Raw genomic sequence first — 27,702 nt, 5'->3', positions numbered from 1 at the left:
GACCATAAACAAAGACAGGTTCTGGGCAAATTTACTAGTGTACAATGGCAGACAAACTAATTAAAGTATGTTTTCAATTTTGTATCTTGTGATGTTTAGCATAGAAGATTGTAGCATAGAATCTTATAAGAAAATTAAGGGGTTGAAGGACCTTAATTTATGAGTTGAATAGGGGTGCCCCCAACTCTGGGGAAACTGAGAACAAAAGAGAAGAAAATCTATACAACATATCACAAACTACTTCTACATGCTTCTATCTATCCTTCAAAATCATTGCATATCGTCTCCAACCATATCATTCAACTCTTGGATTGGTACTGAACTGGTGGAGTTAAAACAAGCTTACTCCACCAGTCTTCTCCAACCAATATGAATCTCTGCTGGCACAGGCCATGGCCACCTCCAAGACACCCTTGCACTCTTCCACACTCTTACTATATCTCCAAGAAATTCTCTAGTTCTTCAAAACTAAAGACTACAGATGCAATTATGTAAATAAAAACATCTTTAGTTGATGAGAAGACTTCATTTAAAAATTGAAGTAATGGAATATCAGAAAAGATTTTATGGCTAATTAATGCATACAAGTATTGTGATTTCTGGACAGCATGAAGAACAGCTAGCCTACTTTGGAGAAAAGCATGTACCCTTCAAGTTATGTTTCTCTATGATTCATAACAATCAGCTCCTTGTAGCAAATTGATCTTCTATGCAACCATAAAATATGATATTAGATAATAGGAAAAAAGAGGGAAGCTGGACGATCCGGGATAGAAGGAAGTGGCAGGTGCTTTTCCAGTATCTTCACAATCTGGTCCATTGCTGGCCTAGCATGTAGTTGAGGATGCAAGGCAAGAACGGCAAATGCTCTTCAGGCGGGCCTGACATGGGCATGTTATATTCGACTACATCAAATGCTCTACCATCAAATGTCAAAAGGGATGAAGTTCCAGTATTTCATCAGAAATAAGTGCTCTATTCCCACTCAGAGGCCCAAGAAGCACAAACCCCAAAGCTACAAACATCGCTTCTGTCTGCCAATTGCCCATATAAACCATACTCTGGGGCAACATAGCCAAGAGTACCAGCAACCTTGGTGCTCATATGAGTTAGTCCTTCTGGATGAAACTTTGCAAGGCCAAAATCAGCTAGCTTTGGTTCAAATGTTTCATCCAAAAGTATATTACTAGATTTAACATCTCTATGAATGATTGCAGGCTACACTCCATGGTGTAAGGAGGCTAATCCACACGCTGTTCCAATGGCAATGTTTCTACGAATAGGCCAACTAAGCTTCTCCATGCCAGAACAAAAAAGATGGTCATGGAGGCTTCCCTTTGGCATCAAATTACGCACAATTATCCTCTGATGACCTTCCCAAGGATGTGTTGCAGTACAGTAGCCTCTCAAAGCAACAAGATTCACATGCCTAACACTTGCAATCACCTCTACTTCATGTGTGAATGTTGCATCCCCAGCAGCAGTGCAGTTTTTGAACCTTTTCAATGCAACTTCAGACCCATCTGGCAATATCCCATTGTAAACATTCCCGTATAGTCCATTCCCTATATTGTTCTGCCAGGAAAAGTTCATGGTCGCCTCTTTCATCTCCTCAAGTGTGAAGATGACTGAACTGATACTTCCATGGTTAGTCATCACCAGCACTGAAACTGGACCTGTAAATTGGTTGCTCCTCCTCTGCCTTCTGCTGTGCCGCCTCCACAATACCCAAACCAACAACCGTCACCAATAACCCAACAAAACTGCCCATCAGGCCATCACAACCCCAAAAACCACATTTTTGTGTCTCTTAGTGGCCTTTGGGCCTGAACTGAAATCGAGCAAGAATAAACACTTTGTGGTCCGTAAGTCAGTAGGCCCGAACGGATTGACCAAAGCAGCAGCATAGATAAAGGGATACCCAGTACAGTCCGAGACATTTCCAATGTCAGGACCGAGAAAGTAGGCCTCTTCCAAACGTGACAAACGATCTCTACATGACCTGCACGGCGAACCATGCTTCAAAGACTGGTTACAGTAATGCATCATGAACTTTTTTCCTTATCCAAATCATCCTAAATCTAACCTTCACTTTTTTTAACCCTAAAAATTATCTGTTTTTGATAAAAATACTTTTACCTTTTTCTTACAAAAATAATATTTTCTTTTAAAATACGTAGGTAAATAATCAATATGTGAATACGTAGGTAAATAATCAATATGTTGAACATCACATATTGATTAGGTATGAGTTGGTTCAGACTTCAGATTTCTATTCCAAATGTATATCATAGAGACTTCATCTAAGTTTTTTAAATTATGAAATAAAGATATATTTAAAAAAAAAGAAAAGAAAGCTACCTACAAATAAATAAGACAATGATTTAGATAATTTAAAAAAAAGTGACAACATCTTAACCAAGTTTATAAAATCCAAACTTCATCCGTCTATCTAAAAATAATTTGGATTTTGTATACTTTTGATCAAAATTACTACTTTGAATCATTTAGATGCTACATTCTAATAATATAAATATTACATTTAATAATTCATGTACTATATTTTTTGTGACAACATGAAATTTGAATTATTTTAAGTTTTTTTATGGGTTTTTTTAATGATAGTATGGAAACACATTTTTCCTAAATAAAAAGAAAGAGAAGGTTTTCAAATGAGTCATAGGAAAAACATTTTTCCTAAATGAAAAAAAAAAGGCACAAGACCAATTTGGTATCTACTTTCGATAACAGTTTTCTATTATGTAGAGCAAAGAAATAAGAAAACATGTTTAAAAAGAAAATAAAAACATAATTATTTTAACTTATTTTAGTTTATTTTTTAAAGATTGTTTTAAAAATAATTACACAAGCATATAGTAAAATGATTAAAAACAAAGTCCTAAATATAAAAATTATTTTTAAAACATATTTAAAAATTCTTGAACAAACTTTTATTTTACAAAATATTATAAAACATTTTTTCAAAATTGTTGTCAAAAATTATTTTTCAAAATTGTTTTTAAAAATAACTATCAAATAAGGCCTTGAGTGTTGTACATATTCTTGAGAGAGCATGAGTATATCAATAGTTAGTTTCCCTCAAAGGTGCTTGTGTGTTGCTTCTATGTTCTCTAATTTGCCTAAGGTCTTAATAGTTAATACAATTCAAAATATTAAATTAGGGCTAAGTGAGGAAACAACAATATAAAATTTGATGATTCCATGTTTTGGCATGTTTAGATCGACTATTCTCTCTTTTCCTTGGAGACAAAACAACACTCTTCCTTCGCTCTCACCATTATCTTTTAGCTTTCTTTCAAATGGGTCCTCATTCGTTTCCTTAGACCTTTTCAACCCTTATCTGCCTGTAATGTTTTGCATTCAACCCTTAACTATTTTATTTCAAAACAAAAAATAAGATAATCCACATACAAAAATACATGACATATTTTAATATAATTTGATCGATTATACCTATATTCAAATTCCACCCTTTTGGTATGACTCCTAGGATACAATATCATCAAGGAAATTATCCAATGTAGTTTCATGCAATATAGTTCCATTGTGCACAATGGATTCAGACTATTCAGCACTCCATATTTCTCACCTTTAAAGATCTAATAAATATGTAAGAGAAAATACACTTATCGTTAAGAGAAAGATTGACTCAATTTCACTGAAAATTCTTCTTATATTCTATATGGTCTTCCTAGTCTTTTGACTTCATTTAAAAGGTTTTGAAATTAATTTTATTCATCGGGATTGGAAACATCATATTTAGAAAATGATGCAGAGTGGTTGATCATCTTTAGTTTTTTCATAATTAAATAATTTTTAAAATTATATAATTTTAGTTTTTTTTTTCTCCTTGTTTTTCTTTGTATGGTGTTTTTATCCTAATTTTTACATTTTTTTTTTCTTTCAATACATCGATGATGTTAATACACTCTTATGATATTTTGGATGTCATGAGGTATAAAAAAAAGTATAATATATAGGTGGTGTTTGTTTTATACTTAATTTTAAATAGAACCTTAATACTTAATAGTGTTAAATATTAAGTTGTTTGTTTTTGTAGTATTTTATTTATATTAAGTATTAAAAAGTAAATGAAAACCAATATATTATTATTTTTTATTTAGAAAAAGTTACATATTTTGGTTTTTTATATTTAGTAAAAAGTTTATAATAAGTCATGAAAAAGTAGAAAAACAAACAAACTAAATTTTAAAAACAAATTGCTTTCAGCAAAAAACCAAAAAAACAAACACCACCTTAGCTTTTCTTGAATGCTAAAAGTATCTTAATGGTTTTTATTTATTTCTTAATACTTCATTGAAATATAATATTAAAAAAATAAATAACTTAATACTTAACACTAATAAGTATTATTTTATTTTAAATTCTATTTAAAATTAAGTAAAAAAAAAAACATCACCTAATTTTGTCATAAAAAAAATAGGTACAAAATAAATACACTACACTTACAATACAAATAAAATTAATTTTTTTTCTTATGTTATACTAACAAGTTAATATTTGTATGTTATTCAATTGATATTCCACGTAAGCAAATGAATGATGAGAAAAAAAAATTCTTATTTTTGCAATTCCAAGTAGGCAAAGGAATAATGGAGAAAAGATAAAGGAAAGGGTGAAGTTGTAATCTCATTATTCACCTTTCCAATTTTTTTTAAGGAGTAATAAAAAAAAAAAAAATTCAACAAAGGGTAAAGTTGAAATCTTAAAATTTGAGTCATTCAGGAATTTAATAAATAAACGTCTTTTTGACTTCTATCCAATAATTTTCCATAAAAAAAAAAAGATCCATAATGGCCTTGTCATCCATTAATTCAATAATAAAAAAATATTAATGCATTTTTTTCTTTTTCTTTTTAATAATTAATGAATGAGAAATTAAATTTTGTGTTTGAACTACTTTTTCACCAATCAATCATTAAGTAGATCTTAAAATTGAATTGTAATATTTTTTTATATCTTTTTTCCTTACAAACCCTTAGGCTATGTTTGATTCCCTAAAAATGCTAAGAAAAAGAAAAAAAATCATGTGAAAAATTATTTTATTTAGTTTGGGTGACATGGAAAATATGATGAAAAAAAAATATAAAGGAAAATATTAAAGAAAATATCATAATATTTTCCTACTATTTTCTTTAAAAAATAATGAGAAAAATAAGAGAAAAAAGAAAAGAGAAAATGTGGAGAAAATTTTATCGGACTGTTTTCGTCTTTACCAAAACTAGTGCAATGCACGAGAGTTGGTCTCGCGATGCAGGAAGTGATCGATGACAACGTTCGCGAAGGGGTGGCCAAAGATGAAGGCCCTCTGCCAGGAGAGAAGACGATGTTGGCGGCCTCAACACTGAACAAAAAGCAGAGCTCGCTGTCCTTCTTGAAAAGTCTTGTTCGACGCTTGGAAAAAGTGACCTCCAAGGACCGAAAAGATAAAGGAAAGGGTGAAGTTGTAATCTCATTATTCACCTTTCCAATTTTTTTTAAGGAGTAATAAAAAAAAAAAAAAAAAAAAAAGTTCAACAAAGGGTAAAATTGACATCTTAAAATTTGAGTCATTCAGGAATTTAATAAATAAGCATCTTTTTAACATCTATCCAATAATTTTCCTTAAAAAAATAGATCCATAATGGCCTTGCCATCCATTAATTCAATAATAAAAAAATATTAATGTATTCTTTTTCTTTTTCTTTTTAATAATTAATGAATGAGAAATTAAATTTTGTGTTTGAACTACTTTTTTGCCGACCAATCATTAAGTAGATCTTAAAATTGAATTATAACATTTTTTTATATATATTTTCTTTACAAACCCTTAGGTTATGTTTGGTTTTTGGAAAATGCTAAGAAAAGAAAAAAAAATCATGTGAAAAATTATTTTCTTTAGTTTGAGTGACATGGAAAATATGATGGAAAAAAATATAAAGAAAAACATTAAAGAAAATATCATAATATTTTATCTATTATTTTCCTTAAAAAATAATGAGGAAAATAAGAGAAAAAAGATAAGGCAAAAGATGGAGAAAATTTTATCGGGCTGCTCTTGTATTTACCGGAACCAGCGCAACGCACGAGAGTTGGTCTCGCGATACAGGAAGCGATCAATGACAGCGTCCGCGGAGGGGTGGCTGAAGACGAAAGCTCTCTGCCCGGAGAGAAGACGATGACGGCGACCTCAACACAACACAAAAAGCAGAGCTCGCTAGCCTTCTTGAAGAGTCCTGTTCTGTTATAGTTATATAAATAAATATATATATATATATATATATATATATATATATATATATATATATATATATATATATTGTTCGTTAAAAATAAAGTGTAAGAAGAGTTACACTTTTAATGTGTGAATTAAACACATGATTAAGTTTTGGAATGTTACAAAACTTAAGAGGTTAAGTGTAAGAGAGTTACACATTTGAGATTAAATCATGTTTAATGTGTGAATTAAACATATGATTTAATTTTTTTGAATGTTACAAAGATGAAGAGATTGAGGAAGACAATGAGTTTTTTCTCATCCTTGTAACCATTTTTCAACCCCAAGAGTGTTTTATATGACTTTTTTTCTTTTTGAAATCTTATGCAAAAAAGTGAAAAGGCTTGATCAATCCCAAGATTATTTCCATTAGTTCCCAAAAGATTTCTAGAAGAGAGAGGAAATAGAGTCTTTGGACAAAGTTCCAAGAACTTGTTTAAGCTTTTCTTGTGTTCTTTTTCTTCTTGTTCTTATTTTGTAACTTTGAGAGTTTTATTGTATCAAAGTGAGTGTTTAAGAGTGTTTCTTTTCTCCATTGTATCCATATTTTCCTAACAATCAAAGACTCTATTTTCAATGGAAGGAGAGACTATCAAGATTATGAACCAAGACCTTGTGAGGTTGGATCGTTTTGATGGTTCCAATTTCACTAGGTGGCAAGACAAGGTGAGATTCTTTCTCACAGCACTCAGGATTTTTTACATCCTTGATCCTACCTTGGCATCGTTACCAGAACCAAAGGAAAATGACACACCTCAAGTGGTGCCGGCAAGGAAGAAGAGGGAGGAGGATAAGCTCATATGTAGGGGTCATATTTTGAACGCCTTATCCAATAGGCTATATGATCTCTACACCAACACCAATTCCGCGAGGGAGATTTGGGAGGCTCTTGAAAACAAGTACAAAGCCGAGGAAAAAGGTACCAAAAAGTTTCTTATTTCTCAATACATAGATTTCAAATTTTTTGATGAAAAACCTCTCTTACCACAAATTCATGAGTTGCGAGTAATTGTGAATAAGTTGAAAGTTCTCAAAATTGAACTTCCGAAGGCCTTCCAAGTTGGTGCTATTTTGACTAAATTACCATCAAGTTGGAAAAGTTACCGGAAGAGGATTCTCCACAAGAGTGAAGATTACTCCTTGGAAGAGATTCAAAAACATCTTCGCATTGAGGAAGAATCCAGATCAAGAGACAAAATGGTGGAAGAGTCCAATGGTGGGACTAACAAAGCCAATGCGGTTTCAAAGGCCAATCATCCTAGAGGAAAAAATAACAACGACAAAAAGAATTCCGGAAATTATATGAGCCCTAAGAAAAATCAAGAGCAATTTAAGGGCAAGAAAGGTCCTTGTTTTGTGTGTGGAAAACCCGGGCATTATGCTAGGGAGTGTAGGTACCGAAAGGACCAAAAAGGGGTTGTGGTGAATGCAATTGATGAGGAGATCATTGCAACACAAAGCGATGTGTGCGTTGTCCAAGGAAAGGTGCAAGGATGGTGGTATGATACTTGTGCCACAGTTCATGTTACCTATGACAAATCTCTTTTCGAGACCTTTGAAGATGCAAAGGGAGATCAAGAGGTTCAAATGGGCAATGAAGGAAGATCCAAGGTGCTTGGCAAGGGCACTATTGAAGTTGTTTTTACCTCCGGCAAAAAGGTTACCCTTATAAATGTATTGTATGTCCCGATATGAATAAAAATTTGGTTAGTGGGGATTTGCTTGGCAAACCGGGTATCAAAGCGGTGTTTGAATCCGGTAAGCTAATTTTATCCAAATCGGGGAACTTTGTGGGAAAAGGGTATTCTTGTGATGGGATGATCAAACTTTGTACCAATGACAATATCAATAAAATGGCTTCTACTTCCGCTTATATGTGTGATTCAAATTCTTTATTTTTGTGGCTTAATAGGCTTGCACATGTTGGTTTAAGCACTATTAAAAGGATTGTGAAATGTGGTTTGATTGCTTGTGATACCAAGAAATTTGAAAAGTGTGAAATATGTGTTAAATCAAAGATGATTAAAAAGCCTTTTCATAGTGTTGAGAGATCATCTAATTTGCTTGATTTAATACATAGTGATCTTTGTGAACTTAATGGCATGTTAACAAGAGGTGGAAATAGGCATTTTCTTACATTCATAGATGATTGTTCTAGATTTACCTATGTGTTTTTGTTGAAAAACAAAAGTGAAACTTTCAATGCCTTTAAAGTTTACAAAGCCGAAGTTGAAAATCAACTAGGAAAAAATATTAAGGTGCTTAGAAGTGATAGAGGTGGTGAATATTTCTCTAGTGAATTCAATTCTTTTGTGAAGAATATGGCATAATACATGAGTGCACCGCACCCTATACACCTCAACACAATGGCATAGCGGAGAGAAAGAATAGAACATTCTTGGAAATGGTGAATGCTATGTTATTGCATGCTAAATTGAATTTCAATTTGTGGGGTGAAGCTTTGTTGACTGCTTGCCATATTTTGAATAGAATTCCTATGAAAAAATGAGATATCTCCATATGAGTTATGGAAAGGAAGGAAGCCTAATATAGGTTACTTCAAAGTGTGGGGGTGTCTTGCTTATTGCAAGAAAATGGATCCAAATAAAACAAAATTGGGTCCAAGAGCCATTAAGTGTGCATTTGTAGGTTATGCCTCAAATAGCAAAGCTTATAGGCTATTAGACTTGGAGTCTAATGTGATAATTGAATCAAGAGAGGTAGAGTTCTTTGAGAATTTGTTGAGTGATAGCAATTCTCAAGTACCTACTAGTGTTGGAGAGTCTCAAGAGGAGACATCTTCAAAGGTTGTTGAGCAACCCATTGTGCCTCGGAAAAGCCAAAGAGCTAGAAAAAAGAAAGTGTTGGGATCGGATGAGATTGACTCTCAAAGAATTTCCTTTTACTTAGTAGAAGGAAATAGAGAAGATATTATAAGAAAAATTCCTATAGTACTTCAAATAGAGGAGGATCCCAAAACATACAAAGAAGCTATGACTTCTAGAGATGTTGCTTTTTGGAAAGAGGCTATCAATGATGAAATGGATTCAATTATGTCCAACCAAACATGGGAATTGGTAGACCTTCCACCAGGATCTAAACCAATAGGGTGCAAGTGGGTATTTCGAAGGAAATATCACACCGATGGCATGATTCAAACCTTTAAGGCTAGATTAGTAGCTAAGGGGTTTAAACAAAGAGAAGGTATTGATTATTTTGATACCTATGCGCCGGTGGCTAGAACACCATCGATTAGGATATTGTTTGCTTTGGCATCAATTCATAATCTATTTGTTCATCAAATGGATGCCAAAACGACATTCTTGAATGGGGATCTCAATGAGGAGGTCTACATGGAACAACCGGAAGGTTTTGTTCTACTGGGGAATGAAAACAAAGTGTGTAAGCTTTTCAAATCATTATATGGTTTAAAACAAGCTCCCAAACAATGGCACGGAAAATTTGATCATGCTATTCTTTCGGATGGATTTAAACACAACAATGTGGACAAGTACTTATATTCTAAGACTTATGATGACTATGTGGTTATAGTGTGTCTATTTGTGGATGACATGTTAATCTTGAGTGATGACATGAAAGGAATAATAGAAACGAAAAGGTTTCTATCCTCAACCTTCAAGATGAAAGATCTTGGAGAAGTTAATACTATATTGGGTATCAAAGTGAAAAGAAATAGTGGGGGTTATGCTTTGAACCAAACCCACTATATTGAGAAAGTAGTTAGCAAATTTAGTCATCTCAAGATTAAAGATGCTAATACTCCATTTGATTCAAGTATAAAACTTGAAAAGAATGATGGTAGATTGGTGGCTCAACTTGAGTATGCAAGTGCAATTGGAAGTCTTATGTATGTTGCTCAGTGTACTAGGACTGACATTTCATTTGCAGTTAGTAAACTAAGTAGGTTTATTAGCAATCCAAGCGTGGAACATTGGAAAGCTATTGGTAGAGTTCTTGGTTACCTAAAGAATACCAAAGAACTAAGCCTCTAATATTCAAAGTTTCCTGCTATGCTTGAAGGGTATTCAGATGCAAGCTGGATATCGAGTGTGGGAGATAATTTATCTACCACAGGTTGGGTGTTTACACTTGGTGGTGGGGCTGTCTCTTGGGGATCTAAGAAACAGACTTGTATATCACACTCAACCATGGAGGCAGAGTTTATAGCTCTAGCTGCAACTGGAAAAGAAGCTGAGTGGCTTAGGGATCTCATGATGGACATCCCTTTTACTGCAAATAATGTGTCAACAGTGTCGATACATTGTGACAGTCAAGCCACTCTAGCTCGTGCGTACAGTGGAGTGTACAATGGGAAGTCTAGACATATAAGCATTAGACATGAGTATGTGAGACAATTGATTCAAAATGGAATCATCTCAATCTCATTTGTGCGGTCAAGTGGAAACTTGGCGGATCCTTTTACTAAACCTCTTACAAGAGATTTAGTAAGGATAACATCTAGAGGGATGGGACTAAAACTCCTTAAATAAAATTCACCAATGATAATAACCCAACTTAATACTAAGAAATGACCAGTCTTAAGTTCAATAGGTAAAAACAAGTCATTGATAAGTGGGTTGTGACAGCATTAGAACATGTAAGTTCCATCTGTGATAATTAATGCTGGTTGTTACCGTTGGAGGGTTAAGCTTAAAGCTTTTAATGAAATTCAGTCTATGTGTGACAAGCATCTTAAAGGTAACAAGGATGCTGGAAGAATTTCACTTATGTGAACTTAGGGGTGGTGCCACCTCTCATGAGAGTTGGAGTTTCTTTCAAGAAAGTTCGTGAATGGATTGAGCACATGGCCATAAAAGTGCTAAGCAAGAAATTAATGGGTACTCGTGTGGTTAGTGGAAGTGTGTGTGTTGTTACCGGTTTCGTTACAAGGAATAACTGGTTCAATGCTACAAGCAACTTGGGATTTTAACGGAGCTTTGTGACAATTAAACTAAGGTAAAATTCAAATCGAAAGATATTTTATTTTATGCATTTTCACTGTTGAGGTTATAAGGGTTGATGTTTATTTTTAACCAAGTGGGGGATTGTTATATTTATATAAATATATATATATATATATATATATTTTTGGTTAAAAATGAAGTGTAAGAAGAGTTACACTTTTAATGTGTGAATTAAACACATGATTAAGTTTTGGAATGTTACAAAACTTAAGAGGTATTTACACATATGATTACATTTTGAAATGTTACAAAACTTGAGAGGTTAAGGAAGACAATGAGTCTTCTCATCTTTGTAACTTTATAAAACTTAAGAGGTTAAGTGTAAGAGAGTTACACATTTGAGATTAAATCATGTTTAATGTGTGAATTAAACATATAATTTAATTTTTTTGAATGTTACAAAGATGAAGAGATTGAGGAAGACAATGGGTTTTTTCTCATCCTTGTAACCATTTTTCAACCCCAAGAGTGCTTTATATGACTTTTCTTCTTTTTGAAATCTTATGCAGAAAAGTGAAAAAGCTTGATCAATCCCAAGACTATTTCCATTAGTTCCCAAAAGATTTCTAGAAGAGGGAGGAAATAGAGTCTTTGGACAAAGTTCCAAGGACTTGTTTGAGCATTTCTTGTGTTCTTTTTCTTCTTGTTCTTATTTTGTAACTTTGAGAGTTTTATTGTATCAAAGTGAGTGTTTGAGAGTGTTTTTTTTCTCCATTGTATCCATATTTTTACAAACATGTTCGACGCTTGGAGAAGGTGACCTCCAAGGACCTTTTCTTCTCGATTTTTTTTTATTTCTATCTTCTGTCTACCCATGCTCTGTTTGTTTGACGCTTGGAGAAGGTGACCTCCAAGGACCTTTTCTTCTCGATTTTTTTTTTATTTCTATCTTCTGTCTTCCCTTGCTCTGTTTTTTCACCATATTTGTATTTGATGAAGACATGCTCTATTTTTCACCTTGTGTTTGCCATAATTGAAGTCGACTTCAATGAATGTTTCTTGATGGCTTGATTGTTGTTTTATATCGATAAAAAGCAATATTCAAAAAGATTTTCTAAATCTTAATTTAGAAATAAAATATTTCCATATACCCTAAAAATAAAAAGCTACTACATAAAATATAAAATTTAAAATTCAAAAAGATTCCCTAAAAAGTTACTATTTTTTATTTTTACAAATAAAAAATATTTTATATTGTATCTTTTTATTTTTACAAATTTAATTTTTAAATTTAGATTTAGAAAATCCTTTTTAATTTTGAATTTTATATTTTATATAGTAGCTTTTTATTTTTACATTATATGAACATATTTTATTTCTAAATTTTGATTTCGAAAATCCTTTTGAATTTTTTTAAGAGCTTTTTATTAGTTGTAACTGTTCACTTGAAAATAAAAAATAGTTATTACTCGTATATTCAATGTTTCATGTCGAAAAATTCACTCTTTTCAATAGTTTTTTTTATTGGATTAATTTATTTTATTATCGAATAAATTGATAACCATTTAAAATAAATTGTTGATTTTGTTTTCCTTCTATTTTCCTTAACTTTTTTTCGTGGTTAACCAAACAAAAGAAAATGAATTCTTTTTTTTTTTCCCCTTAAATTTTCCATGGAAGCGAAAAAATTTATATTCATTTTCTTAGCTTTTTCTTTCCTTCTATTTTTCCTCCCAATTTTCTTTCTCCCGTATTTTCCAGGAACCAAATATAGCCTTAAAATAATTATCTCATTTCATAGAAATTAGAAAATTTATTATTTTCTATCAAATAATTCATTTGAAAAAGAAGAAGAAGAAGAAGCTTATTTAAAGATTTCGAGACATGAAAATAAATTAATTTAAAAAGGCATTTATAATTTATTGGGAAAATTGTAGTTAAATAGAAATTTAAAAGAGAACCCACATTTTTTTTCCATAAAATAATTAAACATCTTTATTTAAATTCACTAAACTAATGAAAATGATTACCTGTCAATTTAAAAAAAAATGATTATATAAATTCACTATAGCCTATAATAGAATTTTTATGAAACCAGAATAAAAACAAAAAAATAATTTATCAATCAAATTAAAGAAAAATATTACTAATTCATATATTTTTATCGATTTATTTATACCCTTAGTCTCAAACTCTGGCTATTCAAATTAAGACTCTATTAATTGAATGTAAAAATAAAAATAAAAATCAAACAAGGGTAAAAATGAGAACCCAAAGTCCCACATTGGGAATAGAGGGAATATGAAGAACATAAGGCCAAAACTGAACATGGGGAAATATTCTATTGTGTTCTGAGTCTTCTCTAACACAACGTTTAACTCTGAATCTGTTTGTAAAGGGTTCAAGGTTGGGAGCAGAAGTCGCTCCACAGCTTCTCCCACGTGTCAACCCCCATTGCAACACTGCTTCCTACGCTCTCCTCTCTCCAATTCATAAACAACAGACAATATATCTGTAAAACCAACCCCACTCTTCCCTTTTGCTGACAGAGCGATTGATACATTTTTATTTTATTTTTTCCATTTTTAGCTTTCACATGGTAATACACCCGATTTTGTAGCAAAAAAAATATGTATGAACGATCAAAGGCTTCATCCTGAGCGTGTAGGAAAATGTTGGCCACTGCATTGCGTTTTTCTTTTGACCTCTCTTCTTTTGTTTCCTTTTCTTTGTTGGGGTCTGGTGTTACAAGCTTTTGCCATGGAGGTTGCTGGAGATTCTAAGGCTTCTTCATCATGGTACGTGTTGGTCTTGGTCTTACCTCAATTTCTGCACTGGGTTTTGAGTTTTGGCTTCTGGGCTTTTAGTGATTCTGTGTGGTGACGAGGAAATTTAGATCTTCTGATGCGATGTGTTCTGCATTTCTTGTGTGTTTTTGAATTGTTGTTTTCCCTTTTTCTTTGAGTTTAAGATAATGGGTTCTGTGGATTCTATGTTCTTACATGATCATATGGCAGACTTAGAGATTTTACCATCAACTGTTATGCTTTATTTTTTATTTTTTATTTTTTTAATATTTGATAATTTTTATTTTTATTTTAATTTTTATTTCAAATTTAGCTTTTCGATTTGGGGGTTTTTCTATTTTAAAATTGTTATCTATCCAACGATTTTTTTTCTTTTTCCTTTTGATAACAATTTTTAAGATTTAGTTATTTGAATTTTGCATCTTTTATGCCATGAGAATAGAATTTAGATTTAGCTTATAGGATTTATATACGATTCTTCTTTCTAGTAGTTTTTGAGGCTAAGAATTCATATTTGGTGCAATTTTGGATTATGTTTTTGGTTTGCTTTCATATGTATCCAACATTTTCTTTAAAAAAATATTGACCTTTACCTTATGTGTTTGGAGAATATTATGTTTTTGTGTTCTAAAGATTTTCGTAATGTGTATATGAAAGTTTTCAGCTTAATTTTTTTTTTTTTTACTACCTTTCTTGGTTTTTGCTTATGTGTTTTGAGAATTCTGTTTTTTTGTAGGAAACAAGAGTAAATTTGAGCTCATTTTGTTTGTTTGTTTCATTGATTGATTTTGGTAGGTTTTGGGTTATTGATTAACAGCCTAGTAAATTTTGCAGATGATTTTAAGCTTTCGTCTCTTGCGCAATCTTACTTACGCAATGCTATTTTTTTAATCTCTTCCATTCTGTTAGAGATGATTTCAATGAAGTTATTTATCTCCTTTTTGGTGATTTCTATCTCTTCCTTCTAGTACAATTTGATCTTTCTCTTCCTTGGTTTGGCTGTCATGGATTCTTCATTGACAGTATGCTTATTTTTGCAGGAAAATGGCTAAGAATGTCAGAAAATTATTGGAAAAGACCCCAAAAGATGAGGCTGTTTCTGCTAGAGATAAAATATCAGGTTCTCGGTTTCCTTCCTCTGTTTCTGCCCAAGGTAATATCTGCATTTCTTATGACCCTATATAAATTGAATTACCTGCATGTGTGTTTCAATTTTCTCTTCCCTTCTGCATTAAATTTTCTCTTGTAGACTTGAGATTGTTGGATATGAAGAAGGGAAAAGATGAACACACTCCTAAAGGAATTCTAGAATTCTGTGCTGAAAGCTTTGTACCTGAAATGCAAACTTCCTGTCTTGGTAGCTCAGAATCCAAAAGGTCAAGAGCACGTTCACACTGGCGTTCATTTCTCAATCGGTTCACAAAGAATTCAGTTATTCGTTTCCCATCCTTAACTCCTGTCATGTCAAAGAGATCAAGAGGAAAAAGTCAAAGTGCAAGAGAGAATGTGCTTGCTGTAAATACTTTCAACAGTTCATGGAAGAATTTCAGCTTAGTTGAACTCCAGAATGCAACAAAGAATTTTCACCACGGTCTGTTGTTTGTTCCTGATTTGAAACCGACAATCCTTTTTTTTTTTTTGTTCAACTTGAATTGCAATTTCTTTCCTTTTTACCTGATGGTGTACTTACTATATTCTCAGTTTCTAGATTACCCCCTGAAAATAAAGTTTATCTCCCACTCAAAAAATAAAGTTTTAACTTTTGTTGAAAATCAATACAAAATCTTGATCAATGCTTCAACTATATGATTAATGGTTCCTTTCTATTGCAGAAAATTTGATTGGAAAGGGTGGTTATGCTGAAGTTTATAAGGGTCGTTTAAAAGATGGGCAGTTCATTGCCATTAAGCGGCTGACTCAAGGAACACCAGAAGAGAGGGTAATGAGCTTTTTACATGAGCTTGGCATCATAGCTCATGTAAACCATCCCAATACTGCTAAGTTGATAGGGTATGGCGTTCAAGGAGGACTGCACCTTGTTCTGCAGTTATCGCCCCTCGGGAGTTTAGGATCTCTACTTCATGGTTTGTTCATAATTCTCACACTCTTGCTTCTGGATTATTACTCATTTTTAGTTCAGTTTATTATATGTTCCCTTATGGTTTCCAGTTACAAAGAGTAAACTAGAGTGGAGTAGTAGGTATAAAATTGCTTTAGGAACAGCTGATGGCCTACGGTACCTTCACGAGCATTGTCAAAGGCGAATCATTCATAGAGATATAAAAGCTGATAACATTTTGCTCACAGAGGATTTTGAGCCTCAGGTACCTCTCAAACCTAAGCACAACTAATTGTTAATGCTTCATTTCACTTACATTCAGGTTTATGCAGTGTTTTCTCCTTGAAAACAATTTCAGCAACAAGTCAGTTCTGGTAGATGTGTGTGATATAAACTCAATACTGAAGGATTAAGACTCACCAGCATTATCCAAACAAACTGTTAATTGAAGCTATAAATATGCCTATCCATACGGTTCAAAACACTAATGGCTGGTTACATTTATTAATCCCTTTTTGTTTCTTGTACAGAGTTTTCTCCTTCCAATAATGCTATTGCCATGCATTTTGTTTTACCTACACCTTTTAAATGCCTGATGTTATTGGTTATGTATATCTATAGCTTCACTTCTGTTGTGCATATCTAAGTCAATTTTAGCATAAAACAATTTCTCCAGATATAGGAAGCACTGCCGTAAGATTTCATTCTGTTATAAAGAGCCACGAAACCCATACATAGATCAAGCAAAAGATCCCAGCGATTTCTATATATTTGTAAAGATTTGGAGTCAAATTATTTAATTTTTGTGGTCTAGGTATTTTTATTAGGATTTGGCACACCAATTAGCTAGTCATTGGTTTAGTGTGGCAAACATGGAATCATAGAAGTGTGAGTGCTCTCTAACGGATGCCTTGCGGTCATGTACAGGGTTTATGAGTCTTTATGACAGTTTTTGCAGTGGCATTTGGCTTGGCATGTCTTTATTTCTGCATAAGCCGCTTTGATGAACTAAATCCACCATCAATTAAAGCATCAAAGTATGGAAGGTTCTGCCAATATTCACGACCTTTCCAAACAATGGAATATTTCAGAGCATGAACATAAACATTAAATCTAAACGTATCTTTCCTTTTATTTATTTATTTATTTTTTATAGACAAAACAAAAACGTAATAAATTAAAAGCACTAACTAAAAGGTTGGAAACCAAGTAGACACGATGTATACAAGATACTCCTCAAAGACACAACATCTAACAAGCTAACCCACTCCCAATCTATCTACACAAAAAGAAAAGGTTTACGAATCCTACTTCTTCATTATTCCAAAGAAACAAGGCTTTAAGTAAAGCATTCTTTGTTGCCATTATCGACTTATTAGATCCTTCAAAGATACTAAGAGCTTAGCTGGGAACGGTTTTTAAGAACATTTTTTTTTCTTTAGAACATCAAACAGTTTTTTAACTCAAAAAACTCATTTGACAAATTTTTAACTAAAACCATTTTTTGAGAATCTAGTATGAAAATAGGTTGCTTTTTAGAACAAATTTGAGGTATTTTTAGGTGTTCTTTTAGAATATTGTAAGAGATAATTTAAAAAATGAAGAAAACTTTGAGAAATTTTGAATTATCATAAGTGTATAGCTTCATGGAAAATAAGTTGAGAATATTGTTTGTCATATTTGAGTTTCCAAATAGATGTTCCTTAAAATAATTAAGAATAATTTTTAAGAATTGTTCTAAAAAACTGTTTTTTGATAACTTTTTTCAAAAACATTGTCAAAAAAGTGCTAAGATTTTTAAACACTCCAAAACAAATAGAGATTAATTTCCAAACTATTTTGTGGTCGGATCCCACAAAAGCTCTTTGCCAACTTTGCAAAATCTCCTTAATTGATTATGACAACACCAAAGCCACCCCATATAATGAGAAAACCAAAGACCAATGGCTATAAACCAACTTACAATGGATCAAAATGTTGTTTGCTCACTCAACTCCATGCTTGCAAAGGCAACAACAATTAAAAAAAAGATCCTCTCTGCATAGGTTGATCAATCATGATAATTTTCTTCCATGCTGGCCTATGAAATGAAGAAACTAACCTTACATGGCATCTTGGAATTCCAAACTACTTTTGTTAGAAACAAAAAAGATTCCCTCATTGTCATAAAATTATAGTAGGATCCATTAGAGAAAAAGCCATTCCTAGTTAAATTCCACACAAGCTTAACCTCTAACCGAAGATACTATGCTATATATCCTAGGGAAACAATCTTTTAATGGTCTACTTTCACACCAAATAATATGCTAAAAGATTATCCTTTGATCATTTCCTATTGAGTAGTTTGTCCTTGAGAAAAAAATCTTCACCTCCCTTCCAAACCTAAACGTATCTTACTTGAGTGATAGAACAGTCATGTTCTTTTCTTGATCATAGTTGTTAGAATGGTACCAGCCAGGGAGAATGTCTTATTAAAGAGGCACAACCGTCTTTTTTTCCTTTCCTTTTCTTAAGTTCCTAAGGGTGCCCCGTCATTCTTAGTTCTTTCTACAAATTAAATATATTTGAAACATATTTTTGCATATTCAAGTTTACAATATTTTACAAAATTGCACATGCACCCTAGGTTATGTCTTACTTCACTCAAGTGCACACCTTCAATTGCATCTTGCACCTAGACTTTAAGAAATCTTTATGCCGTAAATGTGGCTTGCACATTTCAAAACTATATCCTATGCAATAACAGATATATTGAGTTAATTGCAACTCATTTCACTCTAGTGCAAGCCTTGAGTTATGTATTCTTGCACTTTTCAAATCTATATTCTAAATTTCTAAGCAATAACATAATTGAGTTAGTCTTATAGAAATTAGCTAGATGAAAATGAAACAACTTACTCTTTAAATTTAATAAAGCTTTAAGTTGACAAGGCATGAAGCAAGATTGGGAGAAAAGATAAGAGTACATGGCATTCATTTCTTTTGTTGAAGCAAGAGAGGACTCTATATAAGTATTTTTCACATGGAGCAAAGCTTAGATAACATCTCTAGTTTACTTATAGTTTCTGATAAGATAAAATGTGTCAATATATCGTTTATTTGGCGGCTTCTACAGGAATTTATCTTTTTGATTGCTCAATCACTAATATCAACTAGAAAGGACAAAGATTTAAGTGAGTTTACTTGGAAACTTTTTCAGATTATAAATGTCTATTCTTCATTTTCTTCTTCTTTTTTTTTTTTTGTCGAGGAACATTCTACAACCAGGATATTAGAATTCATTTCACCAAAGTTGTGTCATTTTGATATTTCACCTATTACGATAATGATATTCTAGTGAAATTATGAGTGTGTCCTTTCATACCCTATCTAGAAATGTCACAAGACCTAAATTTCCAATCAACCTTTTACCTATGGGATATGTACTGTGTTTACAATATATCATTTGATCAGCATACAAGCTTGTGACTTAAGCATTATTTGGAATAATCTCTTATAGAACAGTAGTGTTTTTTTTTAAAAAGTAAATTATTGATTGTATTAACAACACCTAAAGGGGCACATAAAATTATAATGATATATACAAAGACGCTAAAAAGGCTAAAAGACAAGGTGAGGGGAACACAAAAAACAAAAACCATGTCTTACTTAGAGCCTAACTACTCCACAAAGTCCAACATGGACAAGGAGCGATCTCCTATTGGCACCTTGACCTATTCCAACAAGAAGTACATGAATGATTATTTAATAGCTTGGTTGCCTTAATATTTTTGAACGCTCTTCTATTTCTCTCCCTTCATAATGTCCAAAATAAGTATAAAAGAGTAGTTTTTCAAGCCTTTTTCCTCTTCTTTTCGATGAAAAATGCATGCCAACTCAAAAGGGGCACCTCTCACCGAAGAATGCATCTCTCACTAAACTCCAAAAAAGGCATAGATTAGCTACCACAAAATAGTTGCTTTCGAGCACTAAAGGAGGATAAGGTCAGCCATTTCTTCATTTTTTTAAGACATATAGCATCTATTTGGGATCCTCCAACCCTTCTTTTTGAGCTGGTCCAAAATAAAACCTACCCCAAGTTGTTTCCCATGTGAAAAACCTACTCCTCAACAATACTTGAGGAGAGGAGTAGTTTCTTACACTCAACATCTTTAACCACATGAAGTTTGATGAATGCGTATCTTCATCCAAAGAAAATAAAGGTTATAGTTAGTTTTAAGATAAGATTGCAGGAAGTAGAGGAGAATGAAAGGTTTTTGTTTTTAGTTAGACAATATGAAAGGAGACATTATTATAAAAGGAAAAAGATTTTCTTGAGTGTGAAAAACTATAGAGGAGGGCCTTGATTTTTTTTATCCCCTTGAAAATCATCATAAATGTCAATGTAAATAAAAGGTAAAATTTCTTGACAATTTTTTAAAACCATCAAGAGAATCTTATCTTGGAGGTGAAGAAAAACCAAAAAAGGAATGTTTTGTTGATGGTTGTTGAAAATTGTCGAGAAAAGTATTTCATGTGGTGATTTTGGCAGACCATGGAAAAACCTAGTCTCTGAAGGTTTTGGAAGGCTATAATTTAACAAAACCTAGAATAACCTAGAGCTTGTTCAAAAGAAACACTACATTGAGAATCTATTGGAGCGTAGAGAAATTGCATAAACTAAAGAACTGAAATAGAAGATTGGTAATCACAAATCATTTAGATATAATGAGAGAATTCTCATAAGTTTAAGCAACGAAAATATGTTATCTCATTATTGTCCTTAAAGTGTTGTCCTCAAGAATGAAGTAATGCAATGAATCATTTTTAAGAAAAAATCATATAGAGAAAGGGATGGGGGAAGAAACTCTAGCTTTTGCACTTTTGCATACATGTAATTCCCAGAAAGAAAATCATAAAGGAAGAAAACCAGAGCTCTTACCTTATAAAGTTGAACAAAGCTTTTACGCTACATTACGAACAGGTTATCCAAACTCTATTGAAACGAGACTTTTAAATAAGTTCAACAAATACAATTGTTACTCAAATTTCAGGGCCTATTAGCTGAGGCCATTGCAATTTGTAATTACACAATAGAGTTTGAGCCTGTCTACAAACATTCTTGAGTCAATAACAAATAGTCATGATTAATAATTCAAGCTGATTTTTTTTTTTTTTTTTGACTTAATAGTCAACTGATTGGAAGAGAAAATTAGCTGACCCAAAAAAAGTCTATTTTCATCACAAGAATAACCCCTTTAATTATCATAACCATTCTTTATGCATGACTCAATTATTTGAAATTTAAGATTAGCACACCTTAGGGGCTATTCAATCATCATCAAACATTAATTTGAAAGGTGAAAAATCATGATGTATACAGAAATTGTCTCTATGATCATGGACATAAAAGAAATTGATGTTTTTCCAATTTATTCAATTTTAGATTCAATTAAAAAATATTGCAAATAGATCATGAGAAAATATATTGTTGATTTAGTTAGAAACCTATTTTAGTTAGTGTACATGGTAAGGCTAGCCTTACCAGGGACGTGCCACATAGAAGCCTCAAACTTTGATACCTACAATTCAGGGGCTCGAGCAGCACTTCTTCAGGTGTTTTGCATATTCCTCACATCCAGAAGACAATTAAGGTGTAAGCCAAACAAGGTTTAGTTCTTAAGGAATTTATATCTTGTTCCATGTAGCCATTAAGCCTAACCAAGGCTTTTCCTTATCAATTTTTTATCAAAAGATCAGGATTTTTGTTCTTTTTCTTTTACTTTGTTGCAATTTCCAAGTTGGGAAACCAGTATAGTTGCTCTTTCTGTTGGATTATTCTGTCAGTCACATTTTTTTTAGCTTTACTTTCATGAATTATGAAAGGTACTGATTTTTTTTCCGCCATTGCTTCAATGCATTCATTCATGCAGCAAGGAGTTTCCAGAATTGATGATGACTTCATTATAGAAAATTGGACAGAATTTGCAATTTTATTGTATATATTTTAACTCTATTAATCCTAGATTCCTCTCTTATAATGTCAATTATCCTATTATGGAAAATCTATGCTGTAATTTTCTTTGTATTTATCATTCAATGTCTAATTCAGTCCATCTTAATCCAGATTTGTGATTTTGGTCTTGCAAAGTGGCTACCAAAGCAGTGGACGCACTTCAACGTAACAAAGTTTGAAGGCACATTTGGGTGGGTAAGCCTAAGAGGCTTATGAATTGAAGGCTAATGAAGTTCTGCTAACTCTATGCTTTCCTTACTTGTATGGCAGCTATTTTGCGCCCGAATACTTCATGCATGGCATAGTGGATGAAAAAACGGATATATTTTCTTTTGGGGTGCTACTTTTGGAGCTCATTACAGGACGCCGAGCTGTGGACCATATGAAGCAAAGCCTTGTGGTTTGGGTGTGTTTTCTTTTGCAGAATTTGAACATACCATCACATGCTGTCATAAATTAAAGCCTTTGCTGACTGTTTCAACTTCTTTTTTTGGCAGGCAAAACCTTTGCTGTACAAAAATTCTGTTGCAGAACTTGTTGATCCTGCTCTTGATGAGTATGACGAAGAAGAGATGGATCGCATGCTCCTGACTGCCTCTCTGTGCATTGAGCAGTCTCCAGTTCTACGACCTCGAATGAATCAGGCAAGTACCAACTTTAGGAAGGTGCATGATACCCCCTCCATATGGTTTGTTCAGAGTCATCCTGACCTTACCACTGTTTCCTTCCATTCATGGGTCATGTCCATCATCATGCCTCTAATAAAGGGAGAGCATTCTAGTAACATGACCTGCTTCTCCTTTCTGGTGAATGACTCTGACCATACTGATTTGGCCGAGTCGGCCCATGCTGTAAACAACAATTGAGCAAAATAATACATCACTTCGATAAGAAGTTTGTTTTAATAATTCAAATGTTTAAGTTTAATGATGATCATGCCCTCCTATCCCACATTGTGAAACACTAAATAAATGTTATATACGTTTTTGTGCTCTTGAAAACTAAAACTACCATGATTGGTTTCACTCTGGAGGTACTTTTCTTGCTTTTTAAAGCAAAATTTACTTTGTTTTCTCTAAAGCAAGAAGCAATCACTACCAACCAATAGTGCCTTCCTTCTTACAGGAGACAACATAGAACCAGGCTTTATTAAGGTCTTGTCTTAGGCTTTTCTTCTTTGAAAAGTTGCCCTTAGAACCCCTTTCAAGGATATATGCTTAAAGTAGAAGGGAAAAAAAGGTTGAAAAAGAAAACAAGCCCCATAGGCAAGCAAACATTGGGTAGCAGTCAAATTTGTTTTTCTGTTGTTATATGCAGGTGGTTGTGCTGCTCAGAGGTGATGAATACAAGCCAGACGGTGCACAAGAATCTCAAAACCACATGCCCAAAAGAACATACTCCAATGAAATCTTGGATGCAGCAGAATACAACTCAACCAAGTGTCTGGATGAACGTCTTGGAGAAGATCAGTAACCTGTTCTTGGTTCCTAAATGTGGTGCAAGAATATTCAAATAACAGTAGCTGTAGTTCTGGAGTTTCAGGGTGCATTAGGAAGATTAATGGAGATGAAACCATTAATTCTGATTTGTTTTGCATGGAATTTGGAAGCAGCAGTCCATCCTTGAACCATAAAAACCATGATACAGAGTGACATGAAAATCAAGATGGAATGGTTCTGAATTCCATGGAAAACAAGAGAGAATGATGGAATTTCCACTTTTCCAGAGGATGACCAAACACCCTCTCAGCCTTCCCACACCATGTTGATATGGAGTTTATGGGAGCTTTCTGTATGTAATTGAAAATAACAAGTAGGAGTGCTTCTACTAAAAGAAATCATGTGCTTCCTAAAGTGTTAAGCAGATGTATAATTCCTATAGGAACATGTTCAGGTAATATCACATTGATGATTGAACAATAGAAATCTACTTCTAATTATTTATGTTATTTGTGTTTGTTTATATATCTGCAAGTTGGAACTTCAGGTTTCCATTTTCACCTTCACACAAGGGTTGTGCTGTTTAGCCAGTTCAGGCTGATGATTGAGTGGTAATTTGTGAAGTATTAATGGAGATAACTTTCACTGTGTTTACATTACATTAAAGTTATTTTTGAATTTTTTTGAGAAAAGAACAAAAAATGGAAGAAGGGTTTTGACTCAATAATTTGATAAATAAAGGAAAAAATAACCCTAAACTTTGTAAATCAAATTTATCTCCATTCATTTAAAAAATATTTTAAGATACACATACTTTTTTATGAGTAAGATAATTACTTCCTGAATGTTTCTTTTATTTGCTATGTCAATAAAATATCAATTGACTAGTAGACTCGTTCACATGGATGCCTAACTATAGAAAACTAATCTTCCTTTTAGTATTATTTTTAACTTTTCAATTATGATAAATCTAAGTGGACACTTTTTTTTATCTCTAGGAACAAACACAATATATGAATATTGAGGTAGTTTGAAGGGTGTGGGCATTTGGAGTGGTGATGTCCATGAATGGTAGAGTATGAGTTTTATAGAGAATAAGGTTTTGTTGTTTTTTCCAATGATGAATGAGGATATAATGGTTTTGCCTTAAAGATGCCTTGTATGAGATGATTTGTGTCTTTTTAAGGTTTTTTTCTTTGGGGCAAAGTTGGAGTACTTTCATGGACTTATGTTGTTCTTGGCCTTTTCCATTTTTTTTTTCTCCTTTTGGCTTCACATTCAATTTAGGAGATAAAGATACTAATAAAAGGAAATATGTTGTTTTTTTCCACCTTTTTCATGTAAATTTTTTGAATGGGATGATTGGTGACCAATAAAATTTAAAAAGGAAAAAAAAAATCGTACCATACTTTGTAACATTCCTCTTTTTATTTAACCCTAGTAATTTCTTGTTACTAGTGCATTTGGTTGGCATTTAGTGCATATGGTCGAATTATTTTAGAGGATTTATTTCTCATATTATCCCAATTTTCAACATGTCAAACTTCTCAAGAATTTGTTTATTTTTTATTTTGTTTTATCTTATATTACTACTCATGATTCTTCTTTATCAAATATATAACTTCTAGGATATTTGCACTTCTGAGGGTTGAGTGCATGAAATCCTTGTTTGTTAGTCAACATTTTTTTTAAGTAATGTCAAGAAGGATTCATTAATAAATTTATTTATTTATGTTTCTTATTTACTTTACTATCTCATTTGCATTAATTGGTTATTTGAGCATATTGCGTTCATATCTCTTACATTGTATATAACTTAGGTGCATTAAGAGTCACACAGAGGATACAAGTCATGAGTTCCTTATAAGATGATAAGTTGTTTGTAGTCGATTCATATATTTAAGCAATCCAATAGAAATTATAGTGCATCACCTTATAATTGGAACGATGACTTGTTTTAGCCATCAAGATGATTTACCCATAATAAGTGTACTAATTATATGGTTACACATTGAATTGAACTTACAATAAATCATGATGCAAGACTATCAATTGTCATGATTCACAAAACTACTATACTGCATGAACTCTCAACCTTGGGAGAATATTGAGTTTGTGTTAAAGTCATCATGAAGTTTGACTTATGGGTAAAACTCTAAAGTTATATACATATATATAAGGATTAGGTCACTATTAATAAAATTTAGTAACAATAGATATTCTCAATAGAGATACCATGACATCTCAAAGGATTGAAACAATGTGTCATTTTAGTTGATCCAAAGGACATGTGATTTAGAAGGTTATGACCATAGCATTTCCTCTAGTGAAAATTTTATATATGCTTCTTACAGCTAGAGTACGCTGATTGATCATATAATAAGTGGATCTATAACTCAAGGATTGGAAATGTAATCTTGATAAGAGATAATACTATCATATTATATTACAGACACCAATTTATGAAAGGTCTGTATGCAGTAAATAGTAGGTCACAAATTTGATCTTCGTCTCGTTATAATTTCATAGGATACTGAAGTGCAATCGATTATCTTTAGTAGAGTGTTGAATCAACTTTAGAATTGGATTATGAGGGAGCCAGTATTTTCCTGTGAGCTTAGTGGTCTTCACTTAAATACCTATTGTTGGGAACTCTAGATTACTCCATTCAAAGGCCTTGAATCTCGTAAGGTGCATGCATTTATCCCTAGGAATCTATAGATTAGCACAATAAAAAACAATGGCTTCAAAAACTGTTTTAGAATAAAGATCTAAAGATTTGAAACTCATATATTCGATCTAGATGTTCCCAAATTGAATCTAAGCCTATGAAAAAGAAGTCTGCAGTTTGTGGAGGTCTCGTACATCCAAAGTCTTCCCCCCATTGACTGTGTCCATGACCTTGACACTCAAAATGGTAGCTTTTGGAAGGAAGGGAACTTTGATTCTCTCTCCCTCTAGAGGTGGAAGCCTACTAACCTAAAACCTTAACCCTCTAAGGGGGTATTTATAAGGTTCCCTTATTGGACTTAAGTGACTTAAGCCTATATGGGCTTAGGTCACTAAATCCAGCCTAAACCGAGCACTAATTGATTAATTAACCCAACAAGGTTGTCTAATTAATTAATTAACCAAATTCAGAGACCTTGTTTACTATCTCTTGTGCAATTTTGCGTAATTACCAAAACACTCTTATACACAAGAGTGAACCTAGAGTCGATCCACCCTTATAAATCATGTCATCATGGTATATGGGCTCAGAGTAGGAACCATTGGAACTCATAGGAATATTGACTCATTCAAAATGTAATTTTGAAGTTGATTCAACATTCCATTAAAGAGAATCAATTATACTTCAATTCTCTATGTAAATAACAATGAGATTGAGTTTAGGTTTGTGACTTGATATCCACTAAATGTAGACTCTCCATAAACTGATGTCTATAATATAACAAGGTAGTATTATCACCTATTAAGATTACTTTTACAATTCTTGAATTACAAATCTTACTTATTATGTGATCAACCGACATAATCTAACTCCAAAGAGCATATGTCGAATTACACTAAAGAAATTACTACGACTACAAATTTCATGATTACATGTCTTTTGGATCACCCAAGGGGACACGTTATCTCAAACTCATGAGATGTTATGGTGTTTTTGTTGAGAATACATGTTGCTACCAACCCTCATCAATAGTGATCTAATTCTTAGAGATATATGATCATTTTAGGGTCTTACTCATAGGTTAAAGTCTCCTGTTAATTTCAACATGAACTCAATATCCTCTCAAGATTAAGAGTTCATGCAGTATAATAGCTTAATGAATCATGACAATTAATAACCTTACGTCATGATTCACCATAGATCCTATTTAGTGTGCATTACATACACTAGTACACTCACTATGGGAAACCTATTCCAACAACCAAGACAAATCATCCCTCAAATTAGAAGGTAATGCACTATAGTTTCTATTGAAGTGCCTAAATCCATGAACCAATTATGGACAAATCGTTTACTTACAAGAAACCTATGACTTGTATTCTCTATGTAACTCCTAATGCACTTAAATTATGTACAATGTAAGATATATGAATCAAATGTTTAAATCAGTGTCAATGCATAAAAGGGACAATAAGAGGATAGTCAAGTTTGACTTTATTACATCATGC

The 27,702-nt window shown here is 32.7% G+C and overlaps 1 protein-coding gene and 1 pseudogene across 4 annotated transcripts; one reads left to right on the top strand and one right to left on the bottom strand.

Moving 5' to 3' along the window:
- Positions 1–730: 730 nt before the first annotated feature.
- On the bottom strand, positions 731–2,049 carry LOC117930582 (annotated as a pseudogene).
- Positions 2,050–13,681: 11,632 nt separating this feature from the next.
- Positions 13,682–24,032, top strand: LOC117930026 (receptor-like cytosolic serine/threonine-protein kinase RBK2). 4 transcript variants are annotated; one of them, XM_034850473.1, is made up of 9 exons: positions 13,682–14,021; positions 15,071–15,150; positions 15,397–15,621; positions 15,863–16,114; positions 16,200–16,354; positions 22,196–22,275; positions 22,355–22,490; positions 22,582–22,728; positions 23,402–24,032. In XM_034850473.1, the coding sequence occupies exons 1-9, from the start codon at positions 13,858–13,860 to the stop codon at positions 23,555–23,557; spliced, it is 1,395 nt and encodes a 464-aa protein (XP_034706364.1). In that variant the 5' UTR covers positions 13,682–13,857; the 3' UTR covers positions 23,558–24,032. The 4 variants fall into 4 exon arrangements, with proteins under 4 accessions (XP_034706364.1, XP_034706363.1, XP_034706362.1 ...); XM_034850472.1 differs by having other exon boundaries at positions 15,071–15,183; XM_034850471.1 differs by having other exon boundaries at positions 15,071–15,183; positions 15,280–15,621.
- Positions 24,033–27,702: the final 3,670 nt, after the last annotated feature.

This window comes from Vitis riparia, chromosome 14 (assembly GCF_004353265.1).
Source record: "Vitis riparia cultivar Riparia Gloire de Montpellier isolate 1030 chromosome 14, EGFV_Vit.rip_1.0, whole genome shotgun sequence".
Lineage (NCBI taxonomy): Eukaryota > Viridiplantae > Streptophyta > Magnoliopsida > Vitales > Vitaceae > Vitis > Vitis riparia.
The sequence above is the reverse complement of the archived record's forward strand: the minus strand, read 5'-3'. Positions and strand labels throughout refer to the sequence as shown.